This window comes from Zasmidium cellare (genome assembly GCF_010093935.1).
Source record: "Zasmidium cellare ATCC 36951 unplaced genomic scaffold M409scaffold_40, whole genome shotgun sequence".
Classification (NCBI taxonomy): Eukaryota; Fungi; Ascomycota; class Dothideomycetes; order Mycosphaerellales; family Mycosphaerellaceae; genus Zasmidium; species Zasmidium cellare.
In genome coordinates, this window is record NW_022986984.1 from 362,702 (window position 1) to 384,743 (window position 22,042).

Genomic DNA, 22,042 nt, shown 5'->3' on the forward strand with positions numbered 1-22,042 from the left:
GGTCTCGCAGCCTGCGCCTCTGCTGTGTCGAAGCAGCCAGACTCCAGTCACTGCATAGAAGTTCAAGTGATGATGAAAAGCAATAGAGTCAAGCACTGAGACTGCGATCTTTTGGCTGACCCTTCACTGGGCGGTCGGCGACGTACTTTGATGCTACAGTTGCCTACGACGGTATCTGATGAACTTCCAACACTGCAGTTAGATAGATTGACATTCGCACATGTAAGTGCCTGCAAATCAAATTCAATTCCACCGCTGATCCACTCTCATCGTTCCTGTGTCGCCCTCAACACCCCGGCGTTCTCTTGATCTTTTGCTGTCCTCGACCCCTACTTCAGCGCCTTGTCCCGCCCAATAGTCGTTCTATTAGGCCTTGAACTACCTCTTTCCCTCACTCCATGGCCGTCGCGGACCAGGACTCATAATCGTTACCCGATTTCTCGCGCACTTCCGTCTCTCAGAACACCGTGCCTATGCTACTACTTCCGAGAACTTCATGTTCCGAACATCGAACGCGAACGTACTCCCCTGGACGCCAGTCAGCAGCAACTCCATCTGCATGCGAACTGTCAGATCTGCTTGACAGTATACTCTGCCTGCGAGGTTGCGCGTCTCACGGCATGTCTGCAGGAGTCCAGGCCCCAGAGAGCTGGAATCGATTCTGATGTACGTTGCCTTCAGAAGGCTCCAGAAAGACGAGACCATAGATGTGGTCTCTCAGCTCGGCAGGGAGCCTCAACAAGGGGAGTCGAACGCACCTGAATCGCAGAGGTCTATATCGGCGCTGCCATCCTTGCGGCCTAAACGAATAGGTTGACACTCATGTAACGGCTTATGGGGCGGATAGGTGCAGAAAGACTGGGCAGCTTTGAAGCTTGTATACTCTTTTTGATTGTGGTGGACCTGTATGAGGCTTTGCAGAGGTAAATGCTTTCCACACCGCTGACTGCAAAGGTAATCAGATGCTTCTCATGGTACTGCCAAGTTTTCACGCACTGCGGAACGAAATGCCAAAAGAATGCACCTCGACTCCTCGTGGTCTTACTCTCTACCCCAGCGCAAACAACCCCACGGAAATCCTGTCTGGGCGTCCACCCTCAGCTCTGATCTATGGAGACCTCACGAAGATGAAGTTCTCCGTGCGAAGTCTCTTCAGATCGAAACACAAGAAGAGTCTGCCAGACAAGCCCCTCAAATCACCCACCCACGCCACCCCGTCAAGACAGCGGCATAGACGAAATGCACGACTTGATGGAGCTCCCCTCGAACCCGGGCACCAAGACACCAGTCCAGCTCGTCGAGCTCAGGAGGCGGTTGAGCAAGCACGAGGTTCCCAGCGACCAACATGAACGACCCGGACAAATCGCCTGCGAGAATCGCTTCTGGAAGTATCAGCAACGTCTCCAAGCCCATCTCCCAAGACCATCTCCCACCCTCCTCGGAATCCCCAAACCACTCCGCGCCAACATCCTCAACTTCATCCTCCCCACAGGAACCCGCATCGCCGTCTCACCTACCGAGAAGCGCCCCCACGAACCACCCATCCTGCAAACCACCCACCTCCTCCGCGTCGAAGCCTCGTGGATCTACTACCCAACCAACACCTTCCACTTCCACATCCACAACTTCGACGCCTCCGCCCTGATCGCCTGGCTCGCAGACACGCCCGCCAAGGATGCGAAACGCATGGCGCCGATTCAGTTGCGGATGTTGGAACCTGAGCAGGGAGTGGAGTGTTGGGGGAGGTTGGTGGAGTGGTTGAAGGGGTTTTACGAGGGCAAGGTTGTGGGGTTGAGTGTTGCGGAGGGGAGTGGCGAGGAGGGACCGGAGAGTGTTGAGGCGGCGAGGAGGTTGTTTAGGGAGGTTGATGGGTTGAGGCGGTTGGAGGTGGAGGTAAGGCCGGAGTGGAAGCAGGTTTTGGAGAGGTTGGGGGAGATGAGGATGGGGGAGGAGGCGCTGTGGTAGTTTGGCTGCCCTTATCAAAGCCGGACATTACGACCTACAGACGATGTCGACTCGTCCTGCAGTTGCTGGTCTGGTGGCTCATAAAATTTAGGAAAGACCATGTCTGCATGCGTTGAGTCTCAAGCGGAATGACGAGGGCAGTGGAAGATGTTCTCAGCCTGGTAATTGAGAACGGGTTAGACTTGAAGACGAAGAACATGGCTAGGCCTTGTCCATTCCTCAACGGCTGACAAGAGACTGGTTGGACTCGTTGACAGCATGGTAGGATGTATTTCCAAAGGAGAGCATCCGCAAAAATCCAGACACCTCTTAAACCGCAAGTGCCACGCATTGATCCATCACTGTTGCTGTCCTTCTGCATCCTTTGACCTGGCATGGCTCCCTCAATCCAGACGTCCACTCAGTCTGGATGCATGATCTCGTCCATCTTTCTCCTCGCACCATAAAAGTGCTCCGCCCTCAACTTCACCTCCTTGCCCTCAGCCTCAGTAGCCCGACGCGTCGCAAAGTACTCCACCAACGCCTTCTCCATCTTCTCGCAAGATGCATCAACCTCCGTGGTGCCAGACTGGCTCATCAAGAACTTGTGTGCTTTGACACGCGGGAGAAACCCCTTCTCTCCAGTCCTCAGCTCAACGTCGATCTTGTAGACGTCGATGCCGCTAACATTCCTTGCGAGGTAGAACTGGAACTGAAACCTCCGTATGGCGGCGATGTGTGGAGCCATCAATGATGAGAGGAAGTGGTGGGTGTCGTCTTCGAAGCGGAAATGATGCTTCACGCCCTTCGTTCGCGTCAAGTCGAGGAGGAAGTGGCACGACTGGTAGAAGATAGGGGTTGCTTCTCTGCGCACTGCTCTGCTCACGCGTGTGAGGGGAGGCTGCGCCGGGGATTCAAGCTCTTCGGGGAAGGGGGCCATGTACCATCTGTAGATGGCGCAACGTAGCTCAGGCGGGAGGTCGAAAAGGAGGGAGAACTGGACGTCGTCGTCTGCGGCGGTCAAGAGGCGGAGGAGTTGCTTGTGGGTTCCAGTCTTGGCGGTTGTGATGAGTTTGCGGTCGAATGCGAACTTGCGAAGCTCGGTGAGCGTGCAGGGGCTGTAGTTGGGCAACTGGCGATGGATGCGGTGGATGATGTTGACGATGTTTGCCTTGCGGATATTGGTAGGGGTTGCATAGCCTGCCTTGCGGGCGATTTCTCTTAGCTCCGCGATTGTGCTGGAATAGTGTTGCTTCATTTGCCAGTATCGGTTGCCGGAGCGATCTCGACGGGGGATGGTCGACATTGCTCTCGGTAGGGAATGTGTGCCGATGGTTGGGATGGATGAGGGAGGGCTGGATTATTTGAAGGGTTACAGGGATGTGTAACAACACCCCAAGTACAAACGCCGAGTGAATATCGACGAGTAAATGCCGGGCAAGTGACTGCTCCAACATTTTGGGGGAAACGTGGTTCGTACAAGTCACTTGTGAGTGGCCGTTCTCCAGCAGAGTTCTGGAGTCCAGGCCGTTGAATGAGAGTATGTGGTTTCTATGTTGATCCGTAGTTGCTAAGAGAATATGAAGGTCATGTAAGGAGGAATCCGGTTATTCTTCTCCGTTGAAAGGTGGCTGTCCGAGCTGTTGAGAGAGAAGCTGAGAGTTGAGTCTACACCAGATTCTCGGGGAAGAGTGCCTTATCGTCTTCAGCAGCCGCGGCCGCGGCAGCATCTCTCTCCGCATCGTTGCTATTCCGTCTACTTAGCTATCTCCTGTGAAGGAGGAGTCGTTCAGACTTCACAGTGCAAGCTGTCCAAAACGAACGGCTGAGCGATTCGTCGATTATCCGGCAAGCCATACTTCATTCATGCCATGGTCTCCTGCAGCGCAGCCTTCTTGATGTTCTCCGGCAGCATAAGCATGTCGAACTTGGAAAACTTCCCTCCATGTGCGTGCTCGCGGGCGACACGCAACAGACAGCGCTCTATCCGTATGGCGATGTAGTCGTGTGCCATCAAGCCGTTGCCCTTCCGGAAGACCGCATACTCGGACCCCTTTTCCTTCGTCTTCAGTGTCATCTCAAATCTCCGTCCTTCTACGTCCAAACTGAACTTGTTGATGGTCTTGCAGTTCTTGTAGTGGATCCTGGCGAGGAACCGGTGCGTGTCTTCGTCGTAGGAGAAGACTGGCCGGCCTCCCATCGTGAAATGGAACTGGACAGTCTGGTAGCTATGTCGGCGGCATGAGGTGTTAGAAGAGCACTGAACCAGCGAAGTTGATATGGTAGAGCACTCATTAGAGGGGAACGATCTCCGTTCTAACGAGCTTGCACGTCCGAGCCAACGGGGGCAGTACTGGAGCTTTGACCGGCTGCTGGAGTGCCGCGAAGCTGGATGAAGCGTCAGTGATGATGCCATCACAACTTGTACATTCGCCCCTGTTCTTACTACCAGCCGTAGACTGACAGCGAAGCTCAGGCGACAGGTCCATTAAGTGGAAAGTGCGGTCTTCGTCGGCGGTCTCCAGTAACTCGACAAGCTGCTCAATTGTCCGCTTCGCGTCCTTCTCTTCAGCGAGTCCGCGCTCAAGGGCAAACTTGTGGAGCTCATTGTAGGTGCCTGGTCGATGATGTTAGGACATTGTATCGTGCGAGACATCGCTTGCGCTTACATTGGTGGTAATCCAGCGCCTGTCGCTCGGAGCGGCCTAAGATCTTGCCAAGGTGAAGTCGTGAGGTGTTGTCTGGAAAGCGACGGCCGGTCTTCAACTCGACCTGTTTGTGGAGATGCTCAGTCAAGCTCCATGGGCGATGGAGGCGCCAGTAGGAGTCTAGCCCAGCAATCATATCTCTCCGGAGGCGTCACCCATGGCGAGGCGGTGGAGAAGACCGTGTCAAACGCCGCATTTGTAGGTGCTGCTGGAGGGCATTATTGCGGAAAGACGGAAAGTAGCGGCTAAAGTCCGGAAGTACTAGCAGCGTCTTCACGTGAATTGTTGATGACATAAGGCGCACGGTCCTTGTGAGTGAATGTTGGCTGGGCGCAGGCTTCGGTTGTCAGGGAATGTAGAGGAGCGCATACTCACCAGCGAAGGCGTGAATTATGATATGAACTTGTTCATGAGGTAGCCAAGGTACCAGACGTTCTGTCCGAAATCTTTCATACACCATCAGTTCTTTCCTCGGGTTGTCGTCAAGCTTCGGAGAAAAGCGCAGGTTCTACGGCTTGTCTGAGATTACGCGCCGTCCAGCCTCAGTCGGCACCTGCACTCCTTGTCAATGAACCTTTGGCAGAGTTGGCATGCGGTCAAGATGAACAGAAAGATCCGGGATTCGTGCTTCTTGGCCTCCTGGCCACAGGTTCCCGATAAGGCAGAGTCCACAAACATTGCGGCACTCCTTCAAGTTGGTGATGTGACGTGGCCGAGTGCTCTCTGGAGACTCCGTATTTGTAGCTGACGGCGATTATGGATCTTATTCCGGGCAGGCATGGCTTCAGTGTGCCGTTGCACTTCCACGTACGACAGAGGGCACTGAGGTTACCGACCTAGGATATCAGCAGACAAAATGCAACCCCACCCACAACAAATGGCACCACTCAATCAAATGAAGACTGTATATCAGGAATTCTGTACGTACGACTTCGATAAAAGACCATCAATACCCTCTAAATGCCACAACTCTTCTTTCTCGCAGCCGCGTGCGCAGCTTTGCCACTTGGACACCCAAACGCCATGCTTCCCACGAATGCCGCCGTAGATGCCGGTATAGGATGGAGTATCTCTGCCGCTTCGGGAACATAACAATGCATCTCGCCCGTAAATCAAGGCTCCGGAACGCCGCCGACCCATATGGACAGCCATTCACGACCCATTTCCTCATTTCGATCAAGCCCGATCATCCGTTTTCCTTGATCAATTCTCTACCCTCTTCTTGAAGTGTCCCAATCGCTCCCTTTATACTCTCGAACGTGAGCATCGTGGTCATCGCCGCCGGTATCGCACGAATCATGTTGGTGCCCATGCCGTTGTAGAATGCCCGCCAACCTTCTTCTCGCAAGATGATGCGGCACGTGGAGAGGACGCCTCGATAACGCGGCTGGTACGCCACACCGTCAGTGTTCCCAATACGCTTAGAAGTGGAGATGCTCTGGCTGTGCTGGACTGCACCTACACCATTGTGAGTGTCCTCAACATGGACGCGCTGCTGCGTCTGTAGCCGGGTGCGGAGGACTTCGTGGGGGTATGTTGCGGATGTTGCGCAGACTTTCGAGATGACCGTGGCTGCGAGGATGCCGGCTGTGTTCTTGCCAGCTTCGCCGTGGGTAGTGGGCGTTGCACCCATTTCGAGACCTGTGAATTTCATCTTGAAGTACTCGTACAGAGGGAACTGAATAGCAACATGGGTTAGGCCGAGAAGCGCAGGAGCAAGACCAGAGTAGAACGCGGCCATGCCCTCAGCTCGGTACATCTTTCGAGCGGCGTCCAAAGTACTGCTGTATTGCCAAGGTGTTCGAGCTCCGTCTGAGGCAGTCCTGGATACCTGCGACATCAGGCGAGTTTTTATGACCCAAATCGGGTTGGTAGCAAGCGTGCTGCATGCGCCGGCAGAGAGAGAGGCATATATCCGGGCCAGCCACTTGTCCCTCTCTTTCACACCATAGCCATGATCGTAGAAGTACTCCCGACTGCTGTCGTATACTGCCATATAAACTGCCCAGGTTGGCAGATATCCCAGCAACATTGGCCCCAGACCACGGTACATCCCTCTGAGGCCATCCTGCCGTATGATTGTCCGTGCTGTTCCTATCAGGCCTTGGTATATTGCACTCGATCGCGGGCTACCGTGGAGGTCGGCGTGGGAGAAGGAACCCTGTGCTTGGAGCTTGGTCTTGATCACATCGAGTGGACATGTGACAATGCCGCTGGCCATGCCGGCCATTGCTCCGGAGAAGGAGTTGACGCTGGCGCTCGAGAGGTTGGTGGTCCATTTTGCGATTCTAGGGTAGGGCGTGCGGTGGACGAGGGCGGACTTGGTCTTATCAGGGATGTTGTTGTTCGTAGGAGGGCCGGTGCCGTCAGACGACATAGCAGAACTGGCGGTGGTGTTCTGCATGGGCCCGGAATAGGGACTACCGAGGACGACGTTCTAGCGCGGTCATGCTCGATGTTATGTTTTGTGACTGGCTTAGCGAGGTGCTGGTCCGGCGGCAGGTCGAAATGGGCGAGTGCAGCGCCTGCCTTCTCTCCGAGCGCACACTGGACAAAGCCCCGCCGGCACGATGGCAACTCGCGGCTTAGCACGTGCCCGCCATGCGGATGCGAGGGGAATTCCAAGGCTCTACCAGAGCGTCTGCGCAATCCAAGGCCGAAGACCACGTGAGCGAAAGTGCAGGTGAGTGAATGAAAGTGTTGATGTGACGTTGGGTGCTGCTGGTCGTCGAGCTTTCCTTCCGATTGCGTTTGCGGGGCCCAATCAACCAATGGAGTGTCGTCCAGCTCGCTGACTGATCCAATGCTTGGCTCCCAGCGAAAAGTAGGAGCTTCTTCGTCGACTTGCAGGACGACGACGACACCACCCCTTCCGCCACTCGACACCCCCGAACACTCGCCCACCATGTCGGTCCCCTCGCTCGCGCCCTACATCATGAAGCGGCCTTGGCTGCAGCGGTGGATGAAGCCCCTGTCGCAGTGGTACTTTGACAATGCTGGATACCGGAAGTTGGGACTGCGGTACGTGCTGGAAAGCAAGAGCAATGGATGGCGGGATGGGCGCGGAAAATTGAGGATATCGTGGGAGGATAATGTGCTGATCCAATTGGTATTGCAGGGCCGATGACCTGATCCCAGAGGAGAGCCCGCAAGTCCAGCTCGCATTGAAGCGTCTGTCTCCAAAAGAAGCATACGACCGCGTCTTCCGTATGCGAAGAGCATTCCAGGTATACACCAAGATATATGAGAAGGACTTTTGTTGGAGAAGAGACTAACAGGTCTGGCAGTGCTCTCTGGCGCATCAATTGCTTCCACGCCACGAGTGGACTGCGGCCGATGAGGTATATCTAGAGACATGGAGCATTGATCACACTTGGTCATCTGCTCTCTCTCTGCTATTCAGGACACTTGGACTGACATTGCGCTAGGACTACCCATACCTCTCACCACTCATCAAGGAGATCGAGATCGAGATCAAGGAGAGGGAGGATCTCGAGGCAATGCAGATCACGAAGCCAACCCCCAAGAACTAGACGACTGGATACCATGCAAGAAGTACACAGAGAGGATGTATATATTTGAGAGAGCGCAGGGCTTCTAAGTCTTGCTGTTGTGGCTGGCATAGATTCGAGGCACTGAGTGTACCATATCCGAGCGAAAAACAAATCTTCCAACACAGCAGCTGCTCTCTTTTCGTTCTTGAATGGGTGCATATGAAGACTACTGTTCAATGGCTCAGTTGATGCGTCTTGAGCTCGTCATTCACTTCCAACCTCCGAACACGTGAGTTCGCGTATGCCAAGATTCGATTCGCGAATGCGACTTGGACCGACGCCACCTCCATACATCCCGTCGTGATGACTGCAAGCTTCACCAACTCCTCTCCGCCGTACATCGGTTCAACAGTTGAACACAACTCTCAATCAAGCAGCTGAAGAACTCTGGCGTTCCGTACTGCCTTCTTTCCACTTCTACCCCGAGCGCCCACCCAATCCCTACTGCTTCCGAGGCAATTCAGAAGTCCACAACTTCAACACCGTAGTTCAATCACAATGTCATTGAGACGCTCTGCCCGTGTTCAAAGCAAGCCGACACCCGAGAAAGAAGCCCCGAATGGCAGCATCGCCGAGAAAGCAGCCCCAACCAAGAAACGAGGCCGTAAGACTAAAGCCTCAGAAGACATAGCATCAACAACAATATCACAAAATGGTGAACCCTCCCAAGCAGAACTCGACTCCCAAAACATGCCCCCACCACCCGCCACCCCCCTCAACAAACGACGAAAATTAGCCAAGAAAGACTCTACCTCCAAACCACCACCCTTCACCCCAACGCCCTCCGCCATCGGCCTCATGACCAGCACCAGCAATCTGGGACAAAACTACAGCACCGGCGACATCGACGACGCCTCACCCCCACCAAACCGCCCGGCCGAACCCCACCACACAAACGCAACCCTCATCACCCCAGGAGGAACCCCACTGGAACCCTATAGCAACTTCGAAGAAGCCTCTCCCTCCAAAAAGCCCCCCACGACAACAACATCCAAAACCCTCCTCGACGAAGCTTGCGCGCACCTCGTCAAAGCCGACCCCGCCTTGAAGTCTGTGGTCGAAAAACACCACTGCAGAATCTTCTCCCCGGAGGGCCTCGCGGAGAAAATCGACCCCTTCCGCTCCCTCGTCTCCGGCATCCTCGCGCAGCAAGTCTCGGGCGCCGCGGCGAAATCTATCAAGAATAAATTCATCGCCTTGTTCCCAGCGGAAGATTGTCCGACGGGGTTCCCGCCCCCAACCCTCGTCGCCAAGACAGACCTCTCCGTTCTGCGAACGGCAGGCCTCTCCCAGCGCAAAGCCGAATACGTCCAGGGTCTCGCGCAGAAGTTCTCTTCCGGCGAACTCACCGTCGCCCAACTCCTCACCGGCACCGACGAGGAGGTCTTCTCGTCCCTCATCGCCGTCCGCGGATTAGGCGCCTGGAGCGTGGAGATGTTCATGTGTTTCGGACTAAAGCGCATGGACGTCTTCTCGACGGGAGACCTGGGCGTGCAGAGGGGCATGGCGGCGTATAAAGGACGGGACGTGAAGAAGTTGAAGAATAGCGGCAAGGGCGGGAAGTGGAAGTACATGAGCGAGAAGGAGATGGTGGAGGTTGCGGAAAACTTTCGACCGTATAGGTGAGTCTTCCTCTAAAGATGGCTTGTAGAGTGGTCTGCTAATCGTGTGAATGTTTGCCCCACAGGAGTCTATTCATGTGGTACATGTGGAGAATCGAAGACGTCGACACCCAAGCCGTCGAAGATAACTAGAGTCACAGCGTGTGAAAGTCGAATCACCTACGAGGACTTCCATTCCACAGCTTTACTGTTATACTATGCTGGCGACAAGGGCCAGACATTGGGTTTGCGGTGTACAGAGCCATTGCCGCGAGGAAGACACGGATGCTCTCAGTCCCTAAGAATGTACCTCACATACCAAGGATCCTTTCAAACGACTCAGACAACAGAGCAATTATGGCGAGGAAGACACGGCGGGATTGCTCTCATCAATCCAGAAGTCATGAATGTCATAATGTCGAAATGCTGATGGGAGAGATTGACATGTTTGGAGAGGATAGTAGAGTAGAATGTGTACGCATTTCCACTTCACATGCCCACATGTAGGTACCAGAAAATTCTACTTCTAATACTATCACTATTCTAATCATCCATCACCTCCTCTTTCCCAACCCCAAAACTTAGAGACCTAACCCAGATCATATCCTCCCCTCTCTCAATACCACCAATACTGCTAAGATAGATATCCAACCTCCCTGCATTAGTGAATCATTAAAGTCCTCTGTGTCTAACTATACTCTGAAAGCGAACCTTCCTTATCACAAGCCACACAATAATCACCACCAACAACCTCACACCACAACAATAACAACATAACAACAACAACCAACGACAGAACACACAGAGCAGAGCACAATACCCAGATCACAAAACCTGAGCAGTTTCACAGAGCAGATACAGTCCCAAAGCCCTCCTCAGAGGTCGGCCCAATTCCATCTCAAAAAATATAAAGCCTTATCGTAGTTATAAAAAACCAACACACAACCTTCAGGTTCACATCTTTGACGCCTCCCCACAGAAAAACCCAACCGGAAAACCCTGTATCTTGCCTCTGTTCACTTTGCTATGCCTCTTTTTCCTCATGCATTACCAGGCTTCTCTTCAGTATCGATGTGCCAGACAACGTAATTCGGCAAGCCATACACGCCATAGCCCGCCCTTCGCGCCATTTTCGCGAACCCTTCCGTTTCCGCTTGGTTTTCGAAGGCGTAGCAAGGGAAGTTGATACCTAGTCATCACACATACCATGTCAGCGAAACGACCTCTTTGATCTCGACTTCGTGGTGGAGATGTATTCTCAAACTTACCAGCTCTGTGAACATCCGCCTTGACCAAAATATTAACCCCACCAATCCCATCCAGCGGAATCTCCATGTCCTTGTTATCCCGCCAATCGCCCATTCGCGCCATGTACTTGCGGTCCGTTTGGTACTCTTTGTAACCTGCAAACCCCAGTCAGCCCACGGTACAACCATCAAGTGATGCTTTTCCAGGATCTCTTACCTTCAGCGAGCACAATGTCCTTATCCAGACTGGCCGTGAGCTTGCGGCCCGTCTCCGACTCCTGCCACGAGTTGTAGTCGAACCGACCTTCTATGTCGTGTCCGTCCTTGTATCGGTGGAACCAGATGTCTGCAGAGACATACTTGTCAGTAGCTATTCTCACTCCCTCACATCCATCCTCCTATACATACTCGGCACGAGAATATCGCGATCATGCGCGACAAAATCCTCAATAATCTTGCTCGGACTATCCTTGATATCCACATCCCGCCAATACACCCAGCTGTGCTCCGGCTTCAACGCCGCGGACAGCAAGTAATTCCTCGCCTTGCCCATGGCTTTCCTTCGAGGCCCCTGCGCCGCGAACCCATGTCTGTCCTCCACATTCTGGCCGAGCGTCACCCCAAAGTCCTTCTCCACAATCAGGGCGCTATTGAACGGAACTTTATCCTGTCTCGACTGCAATCGCTCCAGCTCCATCGCGAGTACGGCCAGGGTGTCATCTGTGCTGTCGCCGACGAGGAAAGCGAGATCGATGAGATGGTGAGGGTAGGTAAGTTGCGTGAGGAGGTCGAAGTGCTGCTCAATGTAAGGAGCAGCGTTGCGCAGCGGGGAGAGGATGAGGACTCGCTCCTGCTTGGCGAGGGCTTGTGGAGTGGAGGTGATGGGGTTGAGGTCGACGCGTTTGATCGAGGAGCTGTTGATCTCTATGGGTTCATGGTGGTTGAAGATGACAGGTGTCTGTAGATGCCCTGCCCACTGCGCCTGCTCGTTGGGCGACATTTGCATGGGTGATTTGGCGGGTCCGAAGCAGTAGAACCTATTCCATCCACATCCTCACAGTCAGCCATCTTTTCCTTGCTATATCCTTCCATCCCATCGCCACATCTCTTACCTCTGCCAATCGCCCGCGGTCCCTCGAACGCCATTCCATATTAATACGATTATGCCGGCGACGGCCACGAACAACAGAAAGCGAGTACGGGTGAGGAAGTTCCAGATGGCTCGACTGGGCGGTAGCCGTGCGCGCGCGCTCTTCCAGTTGATGGCGCTGCCCTTGGGAAGGAGCATTGTGAGGGAGTGCTGGGGTTTCCTGAGCGACGACGCCCGGCGGCGTACGCCTCTCCCGTCGTGGTCTGCTATGGTAGATGCGCTCCCTGGGGGCTGCTGCTGCGTCTCACGGCGTGGTAAAGAAGGGCGAGAATCGAACGGAGAAGGCGTGTAGAGGGGGCGCTGGGGTCGGTGGTGTGGATGTCCGGGGGTCAATGGGTGGCAAGCGAGTGAATGGGGTGGTAGCAGTGGGAGCGGAGGAGGAGACGGGGTGGTCGGTGCGGTTGGGATGGGCGTGGTTGCTTCCGCTGCGTAGGGGTTCGCCAGCGCCAAGCCTTGCTGCCTCAGGCCTTTCACGACTTCGAAGACTTCACCTCGTAATCGCCCGCAACAAGAATAGCACCAACAACACTCTTCCTCCAACAATCACAACCGAATCTACACCCTCTCGCATCCTCACCAGCACTAGACTCCCTCCCGCACTCCCCAAGCGCCATGCATATTCCACCCTCAGGCATGGCCTGTACATAAAACCCTTCACATCGCCACCTGGTCAATTGTGACGCGTAACAACTCACTTTTTCAGCTTTTACTAGTCGGCTTCTGCACCGCTGCAGACAGCCGCAATGGTCCACTGGAACGTGGTTGCGCGTGCGCTCTTCGTCACAAATGCATTTCGTCCAGGTCTTGTTCGGCCTTGGTGGTGATGGTGTGCTCGTGCCCTGGGAGTGTCTTTTCGATGGGCCACGTGCAAGATCACTCCCAACCACGGCGAATTTAGCAGTGTCACCCTGTCTTGATCAACGATCACATCTACTCTCGAAAGCAATCAAATCTCTATAGCTGAGACAGACAACGATGAGAAAGAAAAACGGAAAGTGCAAGCTCATCTACCAAATACAACTCATCGTTTTCTTTTCTCGTTCTGTCTGTGTCTGTCTGTCTGTCTGTCTATACCACATACACATTAACCAAACCAATTCTCATATCAATCATTTCATCATCGTCGTGGTCATCGTCATCGAAGAGACTGCCAAATGTCTGTAGAGTTATAATACACGAATCGCCATCCACCCGAACAATGCCGAAAAAGCCAAGATGCTAGGATATCGCCGCCCAAGGTTGCTTTTGATTGACCAAACAAAATCCGAGAAAAGTCGCTCAAGATGCCCGTCCCATAAAGTTCTGTCGCTGAGTAGTAAAGAAGAGTGCTGCCTCCGGAAAAAAGGATGAAGGATGACATCGCTGGTCTGTCGTATTCGTCAGTCATACCGTCCAAGCGTCATGACCAATTCACGCCCTCCTCTGGCTCGAGGAAGACGTCCCATTCCTCGAAGGCTGCGACCCCCTCGACCGAAGGTATCCCTCATGCTGCACCCTCGTCCTCCCCAGATTCGCCAGATACTCATTCCGCCTCGCTGCGAAGCGAGGATCCGCGTGCAGACGACGACACTCGCGCCAATCCGGGTGGCCATGGACGATGCACTCCTTCGACTTGCTGTCACTGTGAGCACAGATGGGCTCGTCGTCGGTGGCGAGGAACGTGCTGGTGTACGGCTGGGCGTTGACAGCGCCGTCGAGGATGTCGCTCAGCTGCTGCTGCACTTCGTCCAGGTTGCCGCGCTCGAGGGCCCAGCAGTGCTCGCGGTGGATGAAGTAGCAGAGGAGATCCTCGGCGCCGCGCAGGATGGTGCTTTTGTTGGCGTGGAGGCCGGCGCCGTTGCCGTTGCCCCCGCTCTGTTCGTGGCGCTCCCAGCCTAGGTAGGCGCGGAACAAGTCTTCCATGCGGTACAGGACCGAGCCGAGTTGGTTGCGGTTGTGCTTTTCCTTTTCTTGCTTCTTGATGTGCTTTGGTTTCGCTGCGTCGCCTCGTCTCCGCTCGGTTTCTGGTGTGGAAGAGCCGCTGCCGAAACGACGACGGATCGTGCGGATGACACCGGACTGCCGGCGTTCCTGTGGGTCGCAGATAGAAGGCGCACGACTGTTGTCTGGCGTGAAGACGACCGAAGACGACTCGTCACTGTCGGTTTCGATGCTGCAGGAAGCCATCTGGACGTCGAGGCGATGCGGTTGTACTGGGTATTGTGCTGGTCGACGCCCCATGCTGAACAACTGATGTGCGACGATCTCGCAGTGTCGTTCGTGTTGAAGGCGTTCATTGTTTGAAGAGAAGAGGGCATTGCAGTCTGATGCTCGGCACTTGGTGAGGCCTTGCATCAACGTGCTGCAGGGTGGTAGGCTATGGCTGTCAGATGTTAGCGTCAAACTCAAAGTTTGCTTTGACGTCTGGAGGTATACCCGTTGTAGTGGTTCGGACGATCGGCCATGGCTGAATGATCGGACGAGGAGAGTGCTCGCGGTGAAGGTGGAGAGATGGTTGATTGATTGATCGTGTGGGTGGGTGGGTGGGTGAGACAAGGGGAAGTCAGGATGGGTAAGCCAATTGGCAAAAGCAGCCACGAGCAAAAGCAACAAGACCACCTGCGTGAAGCAAAAGACCAACAAGATGTTTTCGATGCAAGAGCAAACTCACTTCAAGAGATAGCGAATGAGAAGAAGAAAATCCAAGCGGTAGGAACTTACCCTCGTATTTAACCTTCCCTCGAACCCATGCTCAGTCGTCTTCATCATGCTCGCAGAAATCGGTCCTCCAGCATGGATGAGCACCGCTTCGAGATTCTAGAGAAGGGTGGATCATACATCTCACGGCCCGGACGCTAAAGGTTTGAGCAGCTGTACAATCTGCCGGGATGAGCGCGGCAAGGTCAGGCGTCTGCTCGACCATTTTCGACTGTTCGAGATGGGATTCAGCAAGGGCGACGCTCGCTCACCCAGCCGTGAGCCCGGATGGAGGCCAAGACTGGAGTCGGCGATCGGCGTCGAAGGGTATTGGTCCACGGCAGTCAGGACGGTGACGAGAGCCCTTGCTTGTCAAAGTGGCCGTTCAATGCATGAAAGACAGCATCGGAACTGCTCTTCCACGGCCCGCTGTTCAGAAGATCTCTGAGCTGTCCGGTCGATTGGTGCCGCTTACAAGATGCGCCGGAAGCGGGTCCTGTCTTGTGTTGTACGGCCCTGAGCATCGATGTTGACGCCCGACCGTGCATCTCTCACCGCAAAGTCGAAGATGCCATACTAGGCTAGGCCTCTCCTCAAAACTTGTGTTGGCAGAGTTGTACAGCTGCACGTCAATGCAAGAAGAACGTCAACACTCTTCCAAACGTCCAGAACAGCATGTGAGTGAGCGTCTACCCCGCGACCATATCGTATTGCCTTATTGGGGTCGTTCACGCCGACATGCGTCTATCTTCCTCGTCACAAACGGACAGGAGCATAATCTGCCGCGATACTTCGCAGCCTAGCGACCCACCACCCGTGATTGGCCTTCTAAGGAGATGATCATTGTCGAGAAGGTGTCAAGGAGCGCGGCAATCGGGAGCATGCAGCGAGACCAGACGTGTGTAACAGTAGACTGGAAAGACCCCGTCCATCGTCCAGACTCAACGCTCGTAGAGTGGAGTCGAAAGCAACACAGTAGAGTGGAGTGCAGCAAATCGAAGTCGCACGGACAACAATCTGACAGGGGAGAACGCGCGCTGCCCATCGATCGAGGAAATCTCTCAAGTCAACCAGACTAGGCCACCTCCAAGACCGGGTATCGAGCGCCATGGCGCGCACAAGCCAGCATCCTCGTGTAACAACAGCTGTCTGTCCGTTTGCGGTCGTCGAACAGCAGCAGGCGGCATCCCAGCAACATGCAGGTAGACAAGCGCCCAACAAGACCCGCGCGTGTCACGACCAGCCAGTGCCAGTGCCTCGACAGTCGACGGCCTCTAAACGAAGACCTGCTATTGCCACTCTGCAGAAAACCAGCCAGGGAAGTTCGCAAAATGTGATCAATCCCACGGGAGAAACAGAGGTGTCGTCCAAGGGCCGAAACTGCAGCAATTACGCCATCCCCGCCCGGCATCGTCTTCCACCCGCCGGTACTAGACTGGGGTTTGCGCAAGGGCTTCGTCGAGCGCAAGCTCTCGTCGCTCCTTCATCAGGAGACCCGGGCATGAGCACCTGGTTGTTGTTGTTGTTGTGGTGTGAGTGGAGACTGTCGATGCCGGCCATCCTCGGAGATGTGTGCGATGATGGGGAGGGAAAGAAGGACGACAGCACACTTTGATGCGAGGAGGGTGAGGTTGTGTAAGGTGAGGTTGGAAGATCATGCGGGAGCGGAAAGTTTAATCAAGGCAGTGCCCCAAACTTCAACGTCAACACCAAAAACCAACAGATTATTGCACGTGCCTCTCGAGTGATGAAGTAAGAGTGGATGCATGTAAGAGTGACAAGTAGTTGTATTAGTTTGCCTTCTTGGTAGCATACAGAAAGAGTCCCCAGAGCCGCGGTGTCGACCGCAGCCAAAAAGAAAGCTCCGTGCTGTGCAGCCAGTCCACCCAAACTGCAGCTACCAAATGTCGCCGCTATCTGGCTCCCAAACTTCATCATGTTCCTCCACCATTACGTTTCTGAATAGTCTATCCCAGCTCCATTGCGCCTCCAAAGGAGTGGCCGTTCCGGCATGCATTGCTCGCTTTTGTGCGCCGTGCCAAAGGACCCCATAAGCGCTCGCTGAAGAACTGTCATCGGTTTCGTAAGAAAGGGAGGAGGACGGGTATTTTGTGTGTTATCTTTCAATGCGTGAGAGTGCTACGATTAGTCTATGCAATGCGTGCCGAACTGTTCAAGTGCCCAAGGAGCGAGAAAGACCACACAAACGCCGCCGCAAAGCTGAAATAAATCTCTCGCCCCGGGGTCGATGCGTGCTCAAAGAAGCCCGAAGATGGCGGCGACGACACCGAGAACACCAGTGGCACCTGGGATGAGCATTGGGTAGGCCGCGCTGGAAGAGGTCGTGCTGCTGCTGCTGCCAGATCCAGAGTTGGTGCCTGGTTCCAGGGTGCCGGTACCTTGTGGGTTGCTCTCCTCGCCCTTGCAAGTGTACTCGCCCTTGATGACGTTGTTCTGGCCGGAGAGAGGCTGGAAGTAGCTGCAAGCATCGTCGATGTCCTTGGTAGACTGGAGGTTGAAAGCACCGCGAACATCAGAGAGGTCTGGGAGCGAGACACTGGAGAATTGTTAGTTGGTAGCAATTGTGGATGGAGGCTTCGCGACTTACTTGGTGAAGGCGCCGTTGAAGTCAAGGGCACCGCCAACAGTCTTGAGCGCCGAGAAGCCGTCAATGTCCTCCAATGCGGTGTTGTTGGCAACCAGGAAACCACCACCGATGGTGGTGAGCTCGGGGAGGGTGATGTTGGTCACCTCCTCGCAGCTGACGAAGGACAGAGAGCCGCCGACGCTGGTGAGGTTTGGTGCGGACAAGCTCTTGAAGCCGTTGCTGTAGAAGCCAAGGGAGCCGTTGATCGAGGCGAGAGATGGGAGGCTGATGTCGGAGCAGTTCCTGAAGGTCAGGTTGTAGGCCCAGATGAGGTTGGGGAATTCAATCTCGAGGTCACGGCCGTTGGCGCCGAAAGTGAGCGACTTGGTCACGTTGCCAAGCTGCATGTTCACGGAAGTGAGGTATGGGTTGTTGGTGACGGAGACGGTGTCGGCAACCTGGAGGTTGATGCCATCGAGCGAGCCCAGTTGGGTGTTGTCAATGGTGAGCATGTTGATCTCCTCAACACCAGCGGTGAAGGACAGGCCCTGCAGAGCTGGGAGAGCAATCCATTCGATGGTGTCGACCTTCTTCAAGGCCGGGAAGTTCAGTGTGGAGAGGACGGTCAGACCGTTCAGGTTGAATTCTTCGCCAATCTCTTGCAAGCTGTCGGCGGCGAGTGAGGTCATATCGGTGACATTGTTGGCGACGAGAGAGCCGGATATGCTCGTGATGCCGCTGAGCTGGATGCTGTCGGTGGTGCCAGTGGCGATGGCGATGCTGCCGGAGTATGTCTGACAGTTGGAGAGCCCGGTCGCGTCTGCGTTGCTCTGGATGGTGGTTGTGCCGGAGCCACCGCCGCATGCTTGTGCTGGAGCGGAGTCAGTTGGGATGCCATTGGGGTGATGGAGATGGGTGTTGGACTCACCAGCAGCACCTGCTGCCACGGCCAAGGCCGGGGCGATGTATCTCAGACCGGCCATTGTATTGTGGGAGGTCCGCCGGGCGGATAACTGTGTCAGGGGTGGTCAGCGGCGCGCTCGCTCAGGGTTTGTTTATGCTGCGTGTCGACGCGATGGTGAGGGCGGAGGCAGGCATTGGCGGCGCTGGGCGGGCGGAGCGGGCGATGGAGTGCTCACCTTGGGTCCTTAACGCTGCTGGGCACGTGAAACAGTTGGGGTGGTGGTGATAAGTGGGAGTCGCTGGGCGGGCGGCGGGTCAATGGATGGGTGTTGTTGAGCGAGTGTAAGAAGAAGACGAGTCGAAGCAGCAGATGCGCACACCAACGAGCGAGATGTGGCTTCCTGACACGGAGAAGTGTTTGGATGCTGCTTGGGTGAGCGAGTGGAGGGAGGCACGACAAGAATCTCAACTCGCGGCGGGTTTTGGTGAAGAAAGGAGAGGCAGGTGCTTTGACACGCAATCCCAATTCCGCGCCAGTGCGCCGCCAGTGCCCAAGCAGGTAAGGCGCGGGTGGCCCGCGTTTCACTGGCCGCCGATTGGCCTCGCTCCTGCAGCTCCACGCCGACGATCTGAATTCACACCGGCTGATTGGAGCGGTTTGCACAACTTCTCACAGGACAGGCACACGCACATGCGCAAGCCTATCTCTATCTATGAATCTCGAAACACGGTGCCAGACTCGACCATCGTGTGTCCAGTACAGTATCTCCCAGCTCCCACCGCCGCTCAACTCCACCTGCCACTCGAAAATCAAGCTATAGGCGCGGCGGTGGCGGCATGCATGAACCATTCGTGCCCCAACCAACTCCCATCGCTCTCTGCTGCTGCTTCCTGCCTCCGCGGCCACACACCTCTCTCGCCACCCGCTCCACCGCCAACGCTGCTCCAGACAGCGCCGTGGCACGGACAGGCGACATCCAACAAACGTTTCGGCAGAATTGCGACCATCTGCATCCCTGTCAGCCACTAATCTCGGGTGGCTCCAGAGACGTTGGAGCGTGTGGATATCCATCCGTTATCTCATAGCCCGCTCTCAGATCCGCACACGACCACTTCTGGTATATCGCCTCAAATACATGCCCTTCCCTATCCATATCCATGCCTGCAGTAGCATCCTGGTGTAGAGTTCAATACACCCCTCCCAAGCTCGTGGTCCGCCCCCGTGTTTGCTGAGAACTCTCCGCCACGCACACCTGCATTGTCACGAGCTCTCCACCTCCTCCGGCGTATCCAGAGCCTCTTGGTCCCAGATCTGGCCGCACGCCGCGAGCACATTCGCCGCTGGTGTCGTGCCCATCTCCACTGCCAAAATCGAATTCGAGGACGGCCGCTATACCGCATTCGAGCTGTGTTACAGGGGAGCTCTCAAGGTTTGGGTGGAAGGGATTGGAAAGGGTGCGGTTGGAGCTTGATGACTTGCAGCGCAGCTCGGCGGCTCGTTGGTTCGCGTGCCTGCTGCCGAATTTTGCAAGCCCACCGATCCCAGCGCCGGTTGCATCACACTGCGATAGACAGAGATGTTCATAATGTCGTTTAAGCACCTCCCTCGTCGGCTGCCCACCACCACCACCTCCTCTTGATCGATTGACGTCGTCGCCGTGCAGTTGTTGGACAGCTGCTGCTGATAAGCGTGTATCAGTTGCCGCGCCATTGAGAAGCAAGCTCGCAGCTGCGACAGCTTGTACCTCTCATCCAAATCCTGCTGGGGTCTGAAGGAACGCGTGGAGGTGGCCAGGCCAATGCTTCCCACCGCTTTCCGTCGCCGAGCCTTCAACGTCGACAGCAGCTGTTGCAGAGCGACTTCGAGACTCTTTGTTCGATGCGCTGCTTTGTCAATAGTTCAGGTCACCACTGCCCTCGTACCACCACCATCGGCTAGGCGCGGCGAACACGAGCAGGGTGCTGATACGAGCACAGCAAAGCTTGACCGGGCGGCGACAGACGGATACCGGCTTTGACAGCATCTGTCAAAATGTTTGTGCCGACGCAAGCTGTGGGACTTGGAAGCCTTTCATGACGAGTACCCTCCTCGGTCCGCTCAAATTGGAACGTATCGAACTGCCATCTCTCTGGCTTGTCACCGGCGACTGCGCTGCTAATTGCACTCTAAGCTGCTTGGAAGGCTTAGGAGTAATGGGGATAGATGTTCCTCTTTGAGCAGAACACCGAGGGCACACTCGAATGCGACATGTCCTAGTCTACGCTATACTTTGTGTGTGCCTGCTGGACCTTCGCATGATCCTCTCATAACAAGAAGGCCGTAGTATCGATTCCGGACTACACCTTCCGAGAGAAACGAAGCCTGACTACCTTCTGTGGTGTGGAAGCTCTCGCAGTCTCAGTCATGACGTTGCCAATTGGAGACATATGCCACGAGCAATGGACATCTTCTCGCTCGCCCCCTTGCCCACTCATCCAGCATACATCGAGGACCTCGATTCCCTTAGTAGTAGTGGTCCGCTCTCAATTGCTGGGAAACGGCGAACGACACCGCGTTCCTCATGGCATTTATATCCTCCATGCTGAACTTCCTGGCACCCTCTCTAGCATCGATTCTTCCTCGAACCTTCTCCAGCTGTTCGAGGATGCGTTCGCCAGCACTTATCGTACCCTCCTCATCGAGAACACACTTGGTCTTCTCACCTGCACGGATTTGGTGCGTCCAGTAACCCCCTTCACCACTCCCTGGGAAACCATGGGTGCTGACGTGAAGGTTGCGAAGGCTCTTGATGTTCTCAGATCCGATCGCCGCTAACCAATCGTTCGCCGAGACATTTAGCTAACAGATAGGCATCCAAGTTTAGGAAGCGGAAGATTTACTTACCTTTATTATGTGACTTTGGCGCTAGTCGTTACTAGCTCGTAAACGGTAGGTAGGTGTATAATAAATTATACTGTACTTATAGGAATAGACTTATTATAAATTCGGGAGATACCTCTTTTTACTCTAGATAAAAGAGAGAGTAGAAGGACTTATAATCTATAGCCTTTTATCTATCGTATTTAGCTCTTCCTTTATATTAGGATCGGTTCGTTAATCCTAGAATTTTACTTAGTACGGGTACTAAGTTTAAATCTTTAGTTAGAGCTCGTTAAAAGGAGAGAGTCGGTAGACTACTAAAATAATCTTAAAATAGAGGTTTAGGTATAATTATAAACTAAATAGTAAAATTAAATAGTAAGTTAAACGCTATTATATAAATAATAATATTGTTCCTATATATAAAGGAGATTCGTTCTTTATCTAAGTAGTCTAAGTAGTCTAATTACTAAGTAGTCTAATTAGCCTAAGTAGTTAGGCGCTCGGTTAGGCTTTAGCTCCTAATACTTAGTTCGGGTTACGTACTAGGCTACGTATTACGGATCGAGTAGGGTACGTATTAGCTCCCTAGGATCGAACGTATATAACCGCTCTCTCGCTCTATTAAAAGAGCGATAGAGTACTCTCCCTCTCGCCTCGTAGAGCGTAGAGTAATACGCTCTTCCTTTTATATATAGGAATAATATTATAGTTTATATAATAGCGTTTAACTTACTATTTAATCTTACTATTTAGTTTATAATTATACCTAAACCTCTACTTTAAAATTATTTTAGTAGTCTACCGACTCT

The 22,042-nt window shown here is 54.2% G+C and overlaps 12 protein-coding genes across 12 annotated transcripts; 6 read left to right on the top strand and 6 right to left on the bottom strand.

The window, feature by feature from the left end:
• Positions 1–1,239: 1,239 nt before the first annotated feature.
• M409DRAFT_28074 (uncharacterized protein) lies at positions 1,240–1,965 on the top strand (the record flags this gene model as incomplete). Its single annotated transcript, XM_033808861.1, has 1 exon — positions 1,240–1,965. One exon carries the CDS (start codon positions 1,240–1,242, stop codon positions 1,963–1,965), a length of 726 nt encoding a protein of 241 aa, XP_033662566.1.
• A 400-nt stretch (positions 1,966–2,365) lies between these two features.
• Positions 2,366–3,250, bottom strand: M409DRAFT_59057 (uncharacterized protein; the record flags this gene model as incomplete). Its single annotated transcript, XM_033814081.1, has 1 exon — positions 2,366–3,250. The coding sequence occupies one exon, from the start codon at positions 3,248–3,250 to the stop codon at positions 2,366–2,368; it is 885 nt and encodes a 294-aa protein (XP_033662567.1).
• Positions 3,251–3,808: 558 nt separating this feature from the next.
• M409DRAFT_59058 (uncharacterized protein) lies at positions 3,809–4,788 on the bottom strand (the record flags this gene model as incomplete). The annotated part of the gene is made up of 3 exons (XM_033814082.1): positions 3,809–4,204; positions 4,266–4,561; positions 4,614–4,788. The coding sequence occupies 3 exons, from the start codon at positions 4,786–4,788 to the stop codon at positions 3,809–3,811; spliced, it is 867 nt and encodes a 288-aa protein (XP_033662568.1).
• A 1,050-nt stretch (positions 4,789–5,838) lies between these two features.
• M409DRAFT_59059 (uncharacterized protein) lies at positions 5,839–7,029 on the bottom strand (the record flags this gene model as incomplete). Its single annotated transcript, XM_033814083.1, has 1 exon — positions 5,839–7,029. The coding sequence occupies one exon, from the start codon at positions 7,027–7,029 to the stop codon at positions 5,839–5,841; it is 1,191 nt and encodes a 396-aa protein (XP_033662569.1).
• A 528-nt stretch (positions 7,030–7,557) lies between these two features.
• M409DRAFT_28078 (uncharacterized protein) lies at positions 7,558–8,185 on the top strand (the record flags this gene model as incomplete). The annotated part of the gene is made up of 4 exons (XM_033808862.1): positions 7,558–7,673; positions 7,771–7,879; positions 7,940–7,993; positions 8,081–8,185. 4 exons carry the CDS (start codon positions 7,558–7,560, stop codon positions 8,183–8,185), a joined length of 384 nt encoding a protein of 127 aa, XP_033662570.1.
• A 519-nt stretch (positions 8,186–8,704) lies between these two features.
• Positions 8,705–9,960, top strand: M409DRAFT_59061 (uncharacterized protein; the record flags this gene model as incomplete). Its single annotated transcript, XM_033814084.1, has 2 exons — positions 8,705–9,828; positions 9,894–9,960. The coding sequence occupies 2 exons, from the start codon at positions 8,705–8,707 to the stop codon at positions 9,958–9,960; spliced, it is 1,191 nt and encodes a 396-aa protein (XP_033662571.1).
• Positions 9,961–10,847: 887 nt separating this feature from the next.
• Positions 10,848–12,342, bottom strand: M409DRAFT_28080 (glycosyltransferase family 62 protein; the record flags this gene model as incomplete). Its single annotated transcript, XM_033808863.1, has 5 exons — positions 10,848–10,996; positions 11,076–11,210; positions 11,272–11,400; positions 11,463–12,091; positions 12,167–12,342. The coding sequence occupies 5 exons, from the start codon at positions 12,340–12,342 to the stop codon at positions 10,848–10,850; spliced, it is 1,218 nt and encodes a 405-aa protein (XP_033662572.1).
• A 1,272-nt stretch (positions 12,343–13,614) lies between these two features.
• M409DRAFT_28081 (uncharacterized protein) lies at positions 13,615–14,648 on the bottom strand (the record flags this gene model as incomplete). The annotated part of the gene is made up of 2 exons (XM_033808864.1): positions 13,615–14,566; positions 14,620–14,648. The coding sequence occupies 2 exons, from the start codon at positions 14,646–14,648 to the stop codon at positions 13,615–13,617; spliced, it is 981 nt and encodes a 326-aa protein (XP_033662573.1).
• Positions 14,649–15,988: 1,340 nt separating this feature from the next.
• Positions 15,989–16,495, top strand: M409DRAFT_59063 (uncharacterized protein; the record flags this gene model as incomplete). Its single annotated transcript, XM_033814085.1, has 1 exon — positions 15,989–16,495. The coding sequence occupies one exon, from the start codon at positions 15,989–15,991 to the stop codon at positions 16,493–16,495; it is 507 nt and encodes a 168-aa protein (XP_033662574.1).
• Positions 16,496–17,136: 641 nt separating this feature from the next.
• Positions 17,137–18,450, bottom strand: M409DRAFT_28082 (uncharacterized protein; the record flags this gene model as incomplete). Its single annotated transcript, XM_033808865.1, has 3 exons — positions 17,137–17,437; positions 17,489–18,338; positions 18,396–18,450. 3 exons carry the CDS (start codon positions 18,448–18,450, stop codon positions 17,137–17,139), a joined length of 1,206 nt encoding a protein of 401 aa, XP_033662575.1.
• Positions 18,451–18,761: 311 nt separating this feature from the next.
• M409DRAFT_59065 (uncharacterized protein) lies at positions 18,762–19,400 on the top strand (the record flags this gene model as incomplete). The annotated part of the gene is made up of 2 exons (XM_033814086.1): positions 18,762–18,929; positions 19,047–19,400. 2 exons carry the CDS (start codon positions 18,762–18,764, stop codon positions 19,398–19,400), a joined length of 522 nt encoding a protein of 173 aa, XP_033662576.1.
• Positions 19,401–20,774: 1,374 nt separating this feature from the next.
• M409DRAFT_59066 (uncharacterized protein) lies at positions 20,775–21,185 on the top strand (the record flags this gene model as incomplete). The annotated part of the gene is made up of 1 exon (XM_033814087.1): positions 20,775–21,185. The coding sequence occupies one exon, from the start codon at positions 20,775–20,777 to the stop codon at positions 21,183–21,185; it is 411 nt and encodes a 136-aa protein (XP_033662577.1).
• Between the last annotated feature and the right edge of the window lie 857 nt (positions 21,186–22,042).